The sequence below is a fragment of the Oncorhynchus mykiss genome, chromosome 7 (genome assembly GCF_057628025.1).
Source record: "Oncorhynchus mykiss isolate SJ-2025 chromosome 7, ASM5762802v1, whole genome shotgun sequence".
Classification (NCBI taxonomy): domain Eukaryota; kingdom Metazoa; phylum Chordata; class Actinopteri; order Salmoniformes; family Salmonidae; genus Oncorhynchus; species Oncorhynchus mykiss.
Genome location: NC_143028.1, coordinates 61663495 through 61677428, shown reverse-complemented (window position 1 = coordinate 61677428; position 13934 = coordinate 61663495). Strand labels below are relative to the sequence as shown.

The 13934-nt window shown below is 40.1% G+C and overlaps 2 protein-coding genes across 2 annotated transcripts; one reads left to right on the top strand and one right to left on the bottom strand.

Annotated features, from left to right (window-relative positions):
- Positions 1–2042: 2042 nt before the first annotated feature.
- LOC110528313 (mitochondrial import receptor subunit TOM6 homolog) lies at positions 2043–3300 on the bottom strand. The gene is made up of 3 exons (XM_021610278.3): positions 3051–3300; positions 2563–2687; positions 2043–2400 (listed from the first exon to the last, which is right to left on the bottom strand). Exons 1-2 carry the CDS (start codon positions 3152–3154, stop codon positions 2591–2593), a joined length of 201 nt encoding a protein of 66 aa, XP_021465953.1. The 5' UTR covers positions 3155–3300; the 3' UTR covers positions 2043–2400; positions 2563–2590.
- Positions 3228–11719, top strand: LOC110528312 (ubiquinol-cytochrome-c reductase complex assembly factor 2). Its single transcript, XM_021610277.3, has 4 exons — positions 3228–3630; positions 4143–4217; positions 7476–7545; positions 11487–11719. The coding sequence occupies exons 1-4, from the start codon at positions 3493–3495 to the stop codon at positions 11591–11593; spliced, it is 390 nt and encodes a 129-aa protein (XP_021465952.1). The 5' UTR covers positions 3228–3492; the 3' UTR covers positions 11594–11719.
- The last annotated feature ends 2215 nt before the right edge of the window (positions 11720–13934 follow it).

Sequence of the window (13934 nt, the reverse complement as noted above, 5' to 3'; positions counted from 1 at the left end):
AAGCAGGAATCAGAGGGATATAATTATGGTCAGATTTGGCAAATGGAGGTCAAGGGAGTGCTTTGTATGTGTCTCTGTGTGTGGAGTGAAGGTGGTCCAGAGTTTTTTTCCCTCTGGTTGCACATTTAACATGCTGATAGAAATTTGGTGAAATGGATTTAAGTTTCCCTGCGTTAAAGTCCCTGGCTACTAGGAGCGCCGCCTCTGGGTGAGCGTTTTCTTGTTTGCTTATGGCGGAAAACTGCTCATTCAATGCTGTCTTAGTGCCAGCCCGTCTGTGGTGGTATGTAAACAGCTACAAAAAAATACAGATGAAAACTCTCTAGGTAGATAGTGTGGTCTACAGCTTATCATGAGATACTTTGCCTCAGGTGAGCAATAGCTCAGGACTTCCGTAGATATCGTGCACCAGCTGTTATTTACAAAAATACATAGTCCGCCCCCTCATGTCTTACCAGACGGCGCTGTTCTATCTTGCATTTACAGCATATAACCAGCCAACTGTATATTGATAGTGTCGTCGTTCAGCCACGACTCAGTGAAGCATAAGATATTACAGTTTTGAATGTCCCGTTGGTAGTTTAAATCTTCCGCTTATGTTATCTATTTTATTCTCTAAAGATTGCACGTTTGCTAGCAGAATGTAAATAAGTGGTTTATTTGCCCTCTGGACCCTTTTTCTCTGCACGCAAATCACGGGGATCTCGGCCTGTTCCCGAGAAAGCAGTATATCATTCGCGTCAGGCTCGTTAAATCAAAAAAAGGATTCTGCCAGTCCGTGGTGAGTAACCGCAGTCCTGATGTCCAGAAGTTATTTTCGGTCATAAGAGACGGTAGCGGCAACATTATGTACAAAATAAGTTACAAACAATGCAAATAAACAAACAAAAAAACACAATCGTTTGGGGACACGTAAAACGTCAACCTTCTTTTCCGGCGCCATCCTGTGTTCCAATGGCACGTTGTGTTAGCTAACCCTAGTTTATCATTTTAAAAGGCTAATTGATCATTAGAAAACCCTTAGCAATTATGTTAGCAGAGGTGAAAACTGTTGTTCTGATTAAGCAATAGAACTGGCCTTCTTTAGACTAATTGAGTATCTGGAGCATCAGCATTTGTGGGTTCGATTACAGGCTCAAAAATGGCCAGAAACAAAGGACTGTCTTCTGAAATAGTCAGTCTATTCTTGTTCTGAGAAATTAAGGTTATTCCATGTGAGAAATTGCCAAGAAACTGAAGATCTCGTACAACACTGTAACTAGACTGACGAGTTTCAGAAGAACGTTTTTTTGTTTCTGGCCATTTTGAGCCTGTAAACAAACCCACAAATGCTGATGCTCCAGATACTCAACTAGTCTAAAGAAGGCCAGTTGTATTGCTTCTTTAATCAGCACAACATTTTTCAGCTGTGCTAACATAATTGCCAAAGGGTTTTCTAATGATCAATTAGCCTTTTAAAATGATAAACTTGGAGTAGCTAACATAACACAGGAGTGATGGTTGCTGATAATGGGCCTCTGTAGATATTCCATTTTAAAAAATCTGCCGTTTCCAGCTACAATAGTCATTTTCAACATTAATGTCTACACTGTATTTCTGATCAATGTTATTTTAATGGACAATACATGTTTTTCTTTCAAAAACAAGGACATTTCTACATGACCCCAAACTTTTAAACAGTAGTGTAAGTGTACAAGCATGTAAAATGTCATTATCATGTAATTTTGTCCATTACATATCTTATTGAAATACTGTAGAATTCCATTAATTCCTTTGGAGGGCTGCTCCTTCTGGGAGTGCCATATGACCAACCGGTGGCTTCGAAGGCTCTCATTGGCCAATACATAGCATCAGCAATCCAGGGTTTATATACATCATTGGTTGATACCAGCAGCTGGAGCATGGCACACACCCTTTGCTTGACTGTGGTTGAGTGGGTGTGTTTCTTTCTTTTAGAATTTCAATATGATTGATTTAATTCATACCTAGTTCAGTTTAAGTTCCCTCTAGCACTTTTAAAGATACAAATAATGTCAAAGCACTTATTTACATGGTTATTTATTGCATTAAGTTAACAATTACATAAAATGTTGAGATACTGAAAGCAATGTCATACAGTTTTAATAATGTATTAAGCAGGGAGGCACACCAGTTTCCAGACTATCACCAACAAACAATGATTTTGTGCCAACACAGTAAATATAAAGTAAATGGCCACGTTCGAGAGGATCAAAACCCTAATGAATAATAGGTAAATTGACCTGACTGACCTACAAATAAAATAACAAGATGTTATTTATGATGCAAAGTCCTTTGCAGATCAGTCAGTCGGCAGTCACCTGCAATGTCAAACAAGCCCAAGATCTTGTCCCTTATGACTGACATTTTGGTCCGAGACACCTGAAAATAAAATATGAGAAATTGATTATTCTGTTAATTCTACATTCAACTGGCAACAACCAATATTAAACATTTGACAGAAAGAATACAAGTAATTTACACAGTAATACCAATAGTTATCAAACATGAATTCTGATGTGAGGTTAATGGCCTGCCCTGTACCTCTCACGATATCCATCCTGTTATTGCACTAGATGATTGGTTGAGGGGACATCAGGTCCAAATCTGAGAGATTCCTGGCAACCCAAACTCCAGCTGCAAAGAGTCCCAAGTTGACCAGAATGTTCCTACAGAAACAGATCGATTAGCAACGAATTAATATCATTATGTACAATTATTGGATCGTTATTGAATAATCCACTGGAGATATTCATTAATTGAGTTACAAGTTGACTCAATGACAGTTCAGTTGCGTGTGTGTGTGTGTGTGGGGGGATTTGTTTTTAATCACAAAACCCTCCTAATTTCCAGATAATGTTATGCTAGCAACAGACTGCTGAGCAATTAGCTCAGGGCTGTTGATACCGGTATATCCAAGGGCAAAGCATGCGCATGTTTGGCAAAGAAGCTAGCTAGTTGGCTAGCTAGCTAACATGATACGTGAAACACGTTGCATTTGAAATAGGAATATTTAGCCATCTGGCCCATACCTTCTGAAATCATTTCTATCTGTAGCAAGTCGACATGCGGTACTGATCCATTCCACGACACCATAACCCGGTGCCGCGATAGCCTTTTTCCCAGCTGCGCTCATCTTAAATGTTTAATGTGAGCGCTTGCCTTGATGCTAAATTATAGTTTTCCAATTTGGGGAAGAATTGACATGTAACACCATCACCGAAATACACCAGAGTCCCTGCTATCCGGGATCGTTGGGACGTACCTATCCCTTTGAAATCGACATTTCAAATGGTTAAGGGCAAAGGTTAGGGAAGGATAAATTATGTTTAGGGTTGGGGTTAAGAACGCCCCAAGGATATGAGATAGCAACAACAGGCCTAAAAAAACTACGGTCTCCTATAGTGACCATACTCAGGTTGCTCATGTATATCTTTATCTATTCGTGTTGTTTTTAGCGTTGCATTACAGAACATGTCTGTAGCACGGTACCGTCGGTTCTTGAAACTCTGCGAAGAATGGCCACGGGACGAATCAAAGAAAGGCCGTGATTTAGGAACGTTTCTACGGCAGAGAGTAACCCATGCCTTTCGTGAAGGTGAAAACACACAGGTAGAGCTAATCCACTTACAATGTCGCACGAGAACGTCAACCAATGTGGCTAGCTATATTTAGCTAGGATGATGGGGCACCCGTCCATATCGACCTTGCAGTTGCATTTTAAAACCAACATGTTTAGCAATGTAAATCAAAGTATAGAGCTATAGTCAAGAGATGTAATTGAGTTGTGGTGAGACACGACAATCTTGCAGTTAGGGGGGTGGTTCACTTACAAAAACAGAAAATTAATTTGAAAACCATAACCCCCGCTACTGTTTGGTAAATTGACGAATGAGATTGAGGATGAAATGCAGCCTAACCTCTGATCAACATGATGGGTTTAGACGTATTTTGAAACAATGCATTACTCCTTTGCAAAAATACTTATTTTGAAATTGCAGGACATTTTACAGATTAAGCCTCTAAATCTTAAAAACAATCCCATATAACAGCATCTGTATGTGGATAGTTTCTAGATTATATTGTATGAACCCCCTATGAACTGATCTGATTTTTCTTGACAGCTCTCTGATCCAGAGAAGTGTGATCAAATATATGAAAGCTTGGCCCGAATCAACACTAATGTATACCGAGAAAGAGTAAGTATTCACTTATACTGCATCCCCCCAAAATGCAGATAAACATTTGCTCGAGCTGAAGAAGTCTATATCGGTCCGCTAATACAGGACTAGTAAAGGCCAAGTGCAATTTATTTTTAACTAAATGTATTTACAAAACCGTTAATCTCAAAGTACTTGTGGAATATAAAAGTACTTGCTTCATATGTTTTCCAGTTTCTTGAAATATTTAGCAAATGCAAGTTATTTCTATGTGAACTGAAATGGTCTATTCATTTCTTCCATTTTAGTAGACACTCTTTTCCAGAGCAATTTACAGTAATGAGTAGAGGTCGGCCGATTATGATTTTTCAACACCGATACCGATTATTGGAGGACCAAAAAAAACGATAACGATTAATCGGCCAATTTTTAAATAAAAAAAAATAAATACAAATTAAATGTTTTATTTTATTTATTTGTGATAATGACAATTACAACAATACTGAATATTTTAACTTAATATGATACATCAATAAAAATCTATTTAGCCTCAAATAAATAATGAAACATGTTAAATTTGGTTTAAATAATGCAAAAACAAAGTGTTGAAGAAAGTAAAAGTGCAATATGTGCCATGTAAAAAAGCTAATGTTTAAGTTCCTTGCTCAGAACATATGAAAGCTGGTGGTTCCTTTTAACATGAGACTTCAAAATTCCAAGGTAATATTCGCAGGTTGTAGTTAATATAGTATTTATAGGACTATTTCTCTCTATACCATTTGTATTTCATATACCTTTGACTATTGGATGTTCTTATAGGCACTTTAGTATTGCCAGTGTAACAGTATAGCTTCCGTCCCTCTCCTCGTCCCTACCTGGGCTCGAACCAGCAACACATCGACAACAGCCACCCTCGAAGCATCGTTACCCATCGCTCCACAAAATCCACGGCCCTTGCAGTGCAAGGCGAACAACTACTCCAAGTCTCAGGCGTGTGACGTTTGAAACGCTATTAGCGTGCACCCCGCTAACTAGCTAGCCATTTCACATCGGTTACACCAGCCTAATCTCAGGAGTTGATAGGTTTGAAGTCATAAACAGCTCAATGATTGAAGCATTGCGAAGAGCTGCTGGCAAAACGCACAAAAGTGCTGTTTGAATGAATGCTTACGAGCCTGCTACTGCCTACCATCGCTCACTCAGATTGCTCTATCAAATATCAAATCATAGACTTAATTATAACAACGCACAGAAATACGAGCCTTTGGTCATTAATATGGTTGAATCCGGAAACTATCATTTCGAAAACAAAACGTTTATTATTTCAGTGAAATACGGAACCGTTCGGTATTTTATCTAATGGGTGGCATCACTAAGTCTCAATATTGCTGTTACATTGTACCACCTTCAATGTTATGTCATAATTACGTAAAATTCTGGCAAATTAGTTTGCAACAAGCCAGGCGGCCCAAACTGTTGCATATACCCTGACTCTGCGTGCAATGAACACAAGAGAAGTGACACAATTTCACTTGGTTAATATTGCCTGCTAACCTGGATTTCTTTTAGCTAAATATGCAGGTTTAAATATATACTTCTGTGTATTGATTTTAAGAAAGGCATTGATGTTTATGGTTAGGTACACGTTGGAGCAACGACAGTCCTTTTTTGCGAATGCGCACCGCATCGATTATATGCAACGCAGGACATGCTAGATAATCTAGTAATATCATCAACCTTTTGTAGTTAGCTAGTGATTATGATTGATTGTTTTTTATACGATAAGTTTAATGCTAGCTAGCAACTTACCTTGGCTTCTTACTGCATTCGCGTAACAGGCAGGCTCCTCGTGGAATGTAATGAGAGGCAGGTGGTTAGAGTGTTGGACTAGTTAACTGTAAAGTTGTAAGATTGAATCCCCGAGCTGACAAGGTTAAAATCTGTCGTTCTGCCCCTGAACAAGGCAGTTAACCCACTGACTTGCCTAGTTAAATAAAGGTGTAAAAAAATAAATAAATCGGCCAAATCGGTGTCCAAAAATACCGATTTCCGATTGTTATGAAAACTTGAAATCGGCCCTAATTAATCGGCCATTTCGATTAATCGGTCAACCTCTTGTAGTGAGTGCATACATTTTCATACGTTTTCATTCTGGGAATCGAACCCACAATCCTAGCATTGTAAGCGCCATGCTCTACCAACTGAGCCACATCACAGACCACTTGACATCTCAATGTACTGAATTACTGTATTGTGCATTGTTTTTCTTCATGGTGATGGCAAGTCTATAGGTACAAACCTAGATGACCAACCTATGTACAATACAGTAATGTACATTTACATTGTGGTTTGTAAGGATGGTAAATTACTGCATAGAAAGTGGTTGTTTTACTTTTTTTTGATCAAGACAAATATTTAATTTGATGGGATGATTTGTGTCTTTGCCCATAACACCTTTTGATATAAATGTTTGAGGACAGGGGTTTGTTCTTTGTCATTCTAATGGTATCCAGAATCGCAGAGAAAGGGTCAGGGCAACAACACTTACAACACAACAACACTTACAATTCCAACTATTGAATCCTGCAAGATATACAACTACCTTTTCGGCCAAAGTGGAGATGCGGAAAACAATTTTTGGCCTGTGCTACAGACGTTTATATCGGTCTGCTAATACTAGTAAAGGCCCAGTGCAGTACTTTTTAATTTTATAAATATATTATTTTAATTCAGATTTTTCAGGGGGTGCTGCAGCACCCTACTATGGGAACATATCTTTCATATAGACAGAGTAAAGACATAGGCTGCCACTTGTGCTAATTAGCTATCTAGTGTGCTCCGAACACCTATGTGTAAGCTAACTGGAGAGGAAGTTCATCAACTGGAGGCACAACGTGTATGGATCTTTGCAAAACAGCTAGAGTAAATATATTTTTATTTTATTTGAAAGATTCTTTCTCGCTGACATGTACGATAAGAGGCATATCAGCACTTTTCGAAAACCATTTAGAAAGCAATGATTATTATTATTATTTCTAAACGTTAAACAGAATGTCGGAATTGTAGTTTAACAGAGCCAAATGTGGGGGAATGTAATGGCTGAAAACCCTACATATGGAGAAGGGTTTTCAAAAGCTATAGTCCACAGCAATGACCATACACAGAGCGATGTCTGTTCATTACACGTGCATTTGCTTGTTGCAGCAGCTATGAAAGATCTGGGAGAAAGCCAATTGATTAAGTTGTGTGTCGATGAGGGTTATCGTTGCCTCTAACTCCTGTAATATCTGTTCACAGTTCCCCCGCACAAGAGATACCAGTTTTACAGGTGTCACAGTGGAAGAATGTAGAATGCTATTAGCAACAGGTATGGCCACATAGTCCCAAGTACATCACATTCATTATTTATGCATACAGATACATTAGGGATGGGCAACTGGTGGCCTGCGCTTTTGTAGGCCCGCAGATCAATTCACAAGCAGTTTCTCTTATGTCAGTCACTTGCTAGGATTCCATCCAATTGGCGACAGATTTTCATGCGCATATTTTCTTTATTCAGATTTTAGAATATTTGCATTTTCCCACCAGTGGTCTTTCCACCAAACCAACCTCTTGCACGTCCAAATCAGTCCCTGATGATGTTATGCACACAAACTACTTTTTCGCTTAAGTTTTCATGTACTGAACCAAAATCTAAAGTTCTGTAGTAGCAAATGTGCCTACTCTGGTCACAGCACATGTGCTCTAGTCATCAGCTTGCAGATACAGTGCCTGTAGGGTAGTCTACATAATGAGGTTATTATGAATGAGCAAGAATATATATATTGTGGGAGACTCCCCAAACATATGAAAGAAGCTACTCTGGTCAGATGAGACTGAAATTGAGCTTTTTGGCCATCAAGGAAAACGCTATGTCTGGCGCAAACCCAACACCTCTCATCACCCTGAGAACACCATCCCCACAGTGAAGCATGGTGGTGGCAGTATCATGCTGTAGGGATGTTTTTCATCGGCAGGGACTGGGAAACTGGTCAGAATTGAAGGAATGATGGATGGCGCTAAATAGAGGGAAATTCTTGAGGGGAAACAGTCTTCCAGAGATTTGAGACTGGGACGGAGGTTCACCTTCCAGCAGGACAATGACCCTAAGCATACTGCTAAAGCAGCACTCGTGTGGTATAAGGGGAAACAATTAAATGTCTTGGAATGGCCTAGTCAAAGCCCAGACATCAATCCAATTGAGAATCTGTAGTATTGCTTAAAAATTGCTGTACGCCAGCAGAACCCATCCGACTAGAAGGAGCTGGAGCAGTTTTGCCTTGAAGAATGGGCAAAAAATCCCAGTGGCGAGATGTGCCAAGCTTATGGAGACATACCCCAAGAAACTTGCAGCTGTAATTGCTACAAAAGGTGGCTCTACAAAATATTGACTTTGGGGAAGTGAATATTTATGCATGCTCAAGTTTTCCAATTTTTTTTGTCTTATTTCTTGTTTGTTTCACAATAAATAAATAAAATTTGTATCTTCAAAGTGGTAGGCATGTTGTGTAAATCAAATGATACAATCCCCCCAAAAATCAATTTTAATTCCAGGTTGTAAGGCAACTAAATAGGAAAAATGCAAAGAGGGTGAATACTTTCGCAAGCCACTGTATATAAATATTTGCGCATGAAGCCCGTTTCCACCGTCATTTCTCACATAATTAATTTGACCTACACAAAAAGATCCCGCCATGTTGAACGAACAAATGATCTATCTGATCGATTCCTGTTTCCATCCCTTCTGTCATTATTTGACTTTATATGGTATGACTTGCATAAAAACTGTGGATGGAATCGTGGTTTCTGACTCACTCAATTAGCTAACATTTTTAAGATTGCTGGCTAGACTAACTTACCAATCTAAAGTTGTATTAGTCATGATCAAATTACCGACCAGGGCGTTGATTTTGTTAGTCACTCTCACTCAGATATCATACTCAAAACTGCAGACAAATTCTCCACCCTATGGCAAAAGTAGTAGAATTGCAGGAAATTAACTATAAAAAAAATAAATAATACCCCCACTGTGAAGAGGGGGGCCGCTAAAGTGATGCTAGGGCCAGCTGTGACTGCATGTGTGGGTATGGATAATTAGACCCGCAAGCCACTGCGGCCTCTCATGATGAGTTCAGATTTTGAGGCCCCCGTCACTGCCCATCCCTGAGCTAAATGAATATAACATAATTGGTCTAGTTTTGTTGCAATAAATTAACCAACTCAAATCAAAATGCTATTACATTTTCAGGACATACATACTTCCCTATTTCTCTTCAATAATACCAGATCTTCTACTACATGACAAAGTATGTGGACACATGGTTGTCGAACATCTCATTCAGAAATCATGGGCATTAATATGGAGTTGGTCCCCCTTTGCTGCTATAACAGCCTCCACTTTTCTGGGAAGGCTTTCCACTAGATGTTGGAACATCGCTGCAGGGAATTGCTTCGGTTCAGCCAGAAAAGCATTAGTGAGGTCGGGCGCTGAGGTTGGGCGATTAGGACTGGCTCGCAGTCGGCGTTCCAATTCATCCCAAAGGTGTTCGATAAGGGTTGAAGTCAGGCCAGTCAAATTCTTCCACACTGATCTCGAAGGGACAGCAGTGGAGAAGGTGGAAGGTTTTAAGTTCCAGGGCATACACATCACAGACAAACTGAAATGGTCCACCCACACAATGTGTTGATCAACCTCAGGAGGCTGAAGAAATTTGGCTTGTCACCCAAAACCCCGACAAACTTTTTCAGATGCACAATCGAGAGCATCCTTTTGGGCTGTATCACAGCCTGGTACTGCCGTCACACTGCACAACAACAAGGCTCTCCAGAGGGTGGAGAGTAGATACTGTATTTTATACAATCTACTGCACCTTGCCTATGCCGCTTGGCCATCGCTCATCCATATACTTATATGTACATGCTCTCATTCACCCCTTTAGATTTGTGTGTATTAGGTACCTGTTGAGGAATTGTTAGATTACTTGTTAAATATTACTGCACTGTCAGAACTAGAAGCACAAGCATTTAGCTACGCTTGCATTAACATCTGCTAACCATGTGTATGTGACATATAACATTTTATTTGATAAACCATTTCTTTATGAACCTCGCTTTGTGCTTGGGGGCATTATCATGCTGAAACAACACAATGTTGGAAGCACAGAGTTGTCTAGAATGTGATTGTATGCTGTAGCATTAAGATTTCCCTTCACTGGAACTAAGGGGCCTAGCCCGAAACATGAAATACAGTCCCAGACCATTGTTCCTCCTCCACCAAAGTTTACAGTTGGCACTATGCATTGGGGCATGTAGTGCTCTCTTGGCATCCGCCAAACCCAGATTAGTCTGTTGGACTGCTAGATGGTGAAGCGTGATTCATCACTCCAGAGAACACGTTTTCACTGCTCCAGAGTCCAATGGCGGTGAGTTTTATACCACTCCAGTCGAAGGTTGCGCATGGGGATCTTAGGCTTGTATGCTGCAGTTCGGCCATGGAAACCCATTTCATGAAGCTCCAGACGAACAGTTCTTGTGCTGATGTTGCTTGCAGGGGCAGTTGTTGCTGATGTTGCTTGCAGGGGCACTACAACTCGGTAGTGAGTGCTGCAACCAGGGACTACACTCTTCACTACATGCTTCAGCACTCTGCTGTCTCGATTGGTGAGCTTGTGTGGCCTACCACTTTGTAGCTGAGCCGTTGTTGTTGTTCCACTTCACAATAACCGTACTTACAGTTGACCAGGGCAGCTCTAGCAGGGCAGGAATTTTACATACTGACTTGTTTGAAAGGTGGCATCCTATGACGGTGCCACGTTGAATGTCACTAAGCTCTTCAGTAAGGCCATTCTACTGCCAATGTTTGTCTTTGGAGATTGTATGGCTGTGTACTCAATTTTAAACACCTGTCAGCAACGGATGTGGCTCAAATAGCTGAATCCACTAATTTGAAGGGGTGTCCACATACTTTGGGTGTATATAGTGTATTAATGTTTCACGTCTGCTTCTGTCAGTCTTAGACACCTGAAGTGTTAATCTGACTCATACCACCATCTAGTGGACTTTGAGGATACCAACATGTTCAGAGAAGCTTTTTTCTACAAGAGGAGAAACAGACTGGCACTCTAGCCTGGAGGCCCTTTTGCAGTCTAGACACCTGCACACTTTCAGCAGGAGGCTGGCACCCAGGCTAAAGGAAATCCACAGGGTGTTGTTCTGAATATGCATGGTTGGTTCTGATGTCTCTCTAACCCCTCATCTCTTCCACCTCAGGTAACATGCAGCAGGATGAGAAGAAGAAGGGCTTGTGGAAAACTCTCACGGAGCGATTCTCCACCAAACAAGATGTCACCCCTGAGAAGGCTCCTGAGAACAAGTAGCACTTCTGTATGTTTTCTTTCCCCTTCAGCCACTTTAGAAATAACCAAATAAATAAGAATAATGTTTTATCTTGTCATTTTAGCAGGGCCATTGTAACATACAGAATAAATGACTGAGCACAGAAAGTCTGACTGAAATGTTTTTAAAGTGGCAATCGGCAGTAGAAAAAATAAAGCGGACTCCCCTGTTCCGGTAAAAAGCTGAGGGATGGGGCTGGAGAACTGTAACTATTCTCAAATTCATAGACGGAACTATGGATGCAAGGACTGACCATTCATGATATCAAACGTATAGTTAACCTTGTTTTGAGGCTGTATAGTGTTTGTTTACAAAAATTGAGTAAGACAAGCTCATATTTTAGGTTCTGATAGGGTACAACAGTTGAACCAAGCTCATGAGGCATTTCAAAGTTATATTCTTCAAGATTCAATATCAATTTATAAGTCCAAAAATGGATGTAGCAACTGATCAAATCAGTTTGTCATGTGCGCTGAATACAACAGGTGTAGATCTTACAGTAAAATGCTTACTTACAGGCTCTAACCAATAGTGCAAAAAAGCTATTAGGTGAACATTAGGTGGGTAAAGAAGTAAAAAGACAGGCTATATACAGTAGCGAGGCTACATACAGACACCAGTTAGTCGCGCTGATTTGAGGTAGTATGTACATGTAGATATGGTTAAAGTGACTATGCATATATGATGAACAGAGAGTAGCAGTAGCGTAAAAAGGGTTGGCGGGTGGTGGGTGGGACACAATGCAGATAGCCCGGTTAGCCAATGTGCGGGAGCACTAGTTGGTCGGCCCAATTGAGGTAGTATGTACATGAATGTATAGTTAGTGACTATGCATATATGATGAAAAGAGAGTAGCAGCAGCGTAAAAAGAGGGGTTGAGGGGGGGAACACAATGCCAATAGTCCGGGTAGCCATTTGATTACCTGTTCAAGAGTCTTATGGCTTGGGGGTAAAAACTGTTGAGAAGCCTTTTTGTCCTAGACTTCGCACTCCGGTACCGCTTGCCATGCGGTAGTAGAGAGAACAGTCTATGACTGGGGTGGCTGGGGTCTTTGACAATTTTTAGGGCCTTCCTCTGACACCACCTGGTGTAGAGGTCCTGGATGGCAGGCAGCTTAGCCCCAGTGATATACTGGTCCATACGCACTACCCTCTGTCATGTCTTGCGGTCAGTGGCCGAGCAATTGCCGTACCAGGCAGTGATGCAACCAGTGTTCTCGATGTTGCAGCTCTAGAACCTTTTGAGGATCTCAGGACCCATGCCAAATCTTTTTAGTTTGCTCCTTTAAAAGGTTAAATGCAACAGTTTTTATTTCAATATCAAATCATTTCTGGGTTACAGTAAGGTACCTTCCTGTGATGGTTTTTAATTAAAATGGTGAAAGAACAATTTCTCAAGCAGGATGCTTTTGCTCTCCGAGTGGTCTGAGGGGGGAAAAGGAAAACTGTTCTTGGCAGAGCGGTTTGGAACTCTTTTCTTATTGGCCTCATTTGAACAAATCCACAGTATTATTCCAACCTCTGAGAATATGTATAAATAGACACAGGAAAGTCACTGACTGCTCTGGGCTTTTAAATGCTATTCAAACACAGCCTTTTACATGGAGCAGGCAATTTTCCATATAACAGACGTTGCTCAAATGCCCTAGCATTGGGTAGATTAACGTCTAGGAAAGCAAAGTAAACAAACCAGTGCAAAGAGAGCATAAGTTCAATCATAGAAATCAGTGTTTGCAGTGTAGTGGACATCTCATAAATTCAAGAATCCATCTTCAGGACAAGTAAAAAATATATTTTTAACAACAGGCAATTCTAATTCAAATCTGATGTACTTAAGGCTTTGCTGGCATGTACTTTCCTTGTAATAAGAGTTGGCACAATAAATCAGTTCTCTGCAAAGACATGGTAAGCTTCGACAGAAATATTGGAATACATTTAAGAGTAAAGATGGGGTTTCTGAAATCTTGCAAAAACTAAGCACCAATTTCTTCAATGGAGATTAGTTTATGGGATAAACATTTATGTAAAAAAACAAAACGCAGTAGCATACGAATGGCTTAATTGTTTAGACCTTGGAGCTGTCAATACAAAGGCTATGCAATATAAGAGTTTTTGATAACCGTATAGGAATGATGGTAGATGTTTCTGGGGTAATATGGCAATTTCTAAACAATTGTTTTATTATCAATAACATTCTGCAATGTAATGAATTAAGATCATATTACTGATGTTGAGCATTGTTGCCTCATACAATTGTAGGCACAACACATAGTATAGCCATTTTTTTTAAATGTGGTTTAGTGCAAAAAATCTTTTAATATA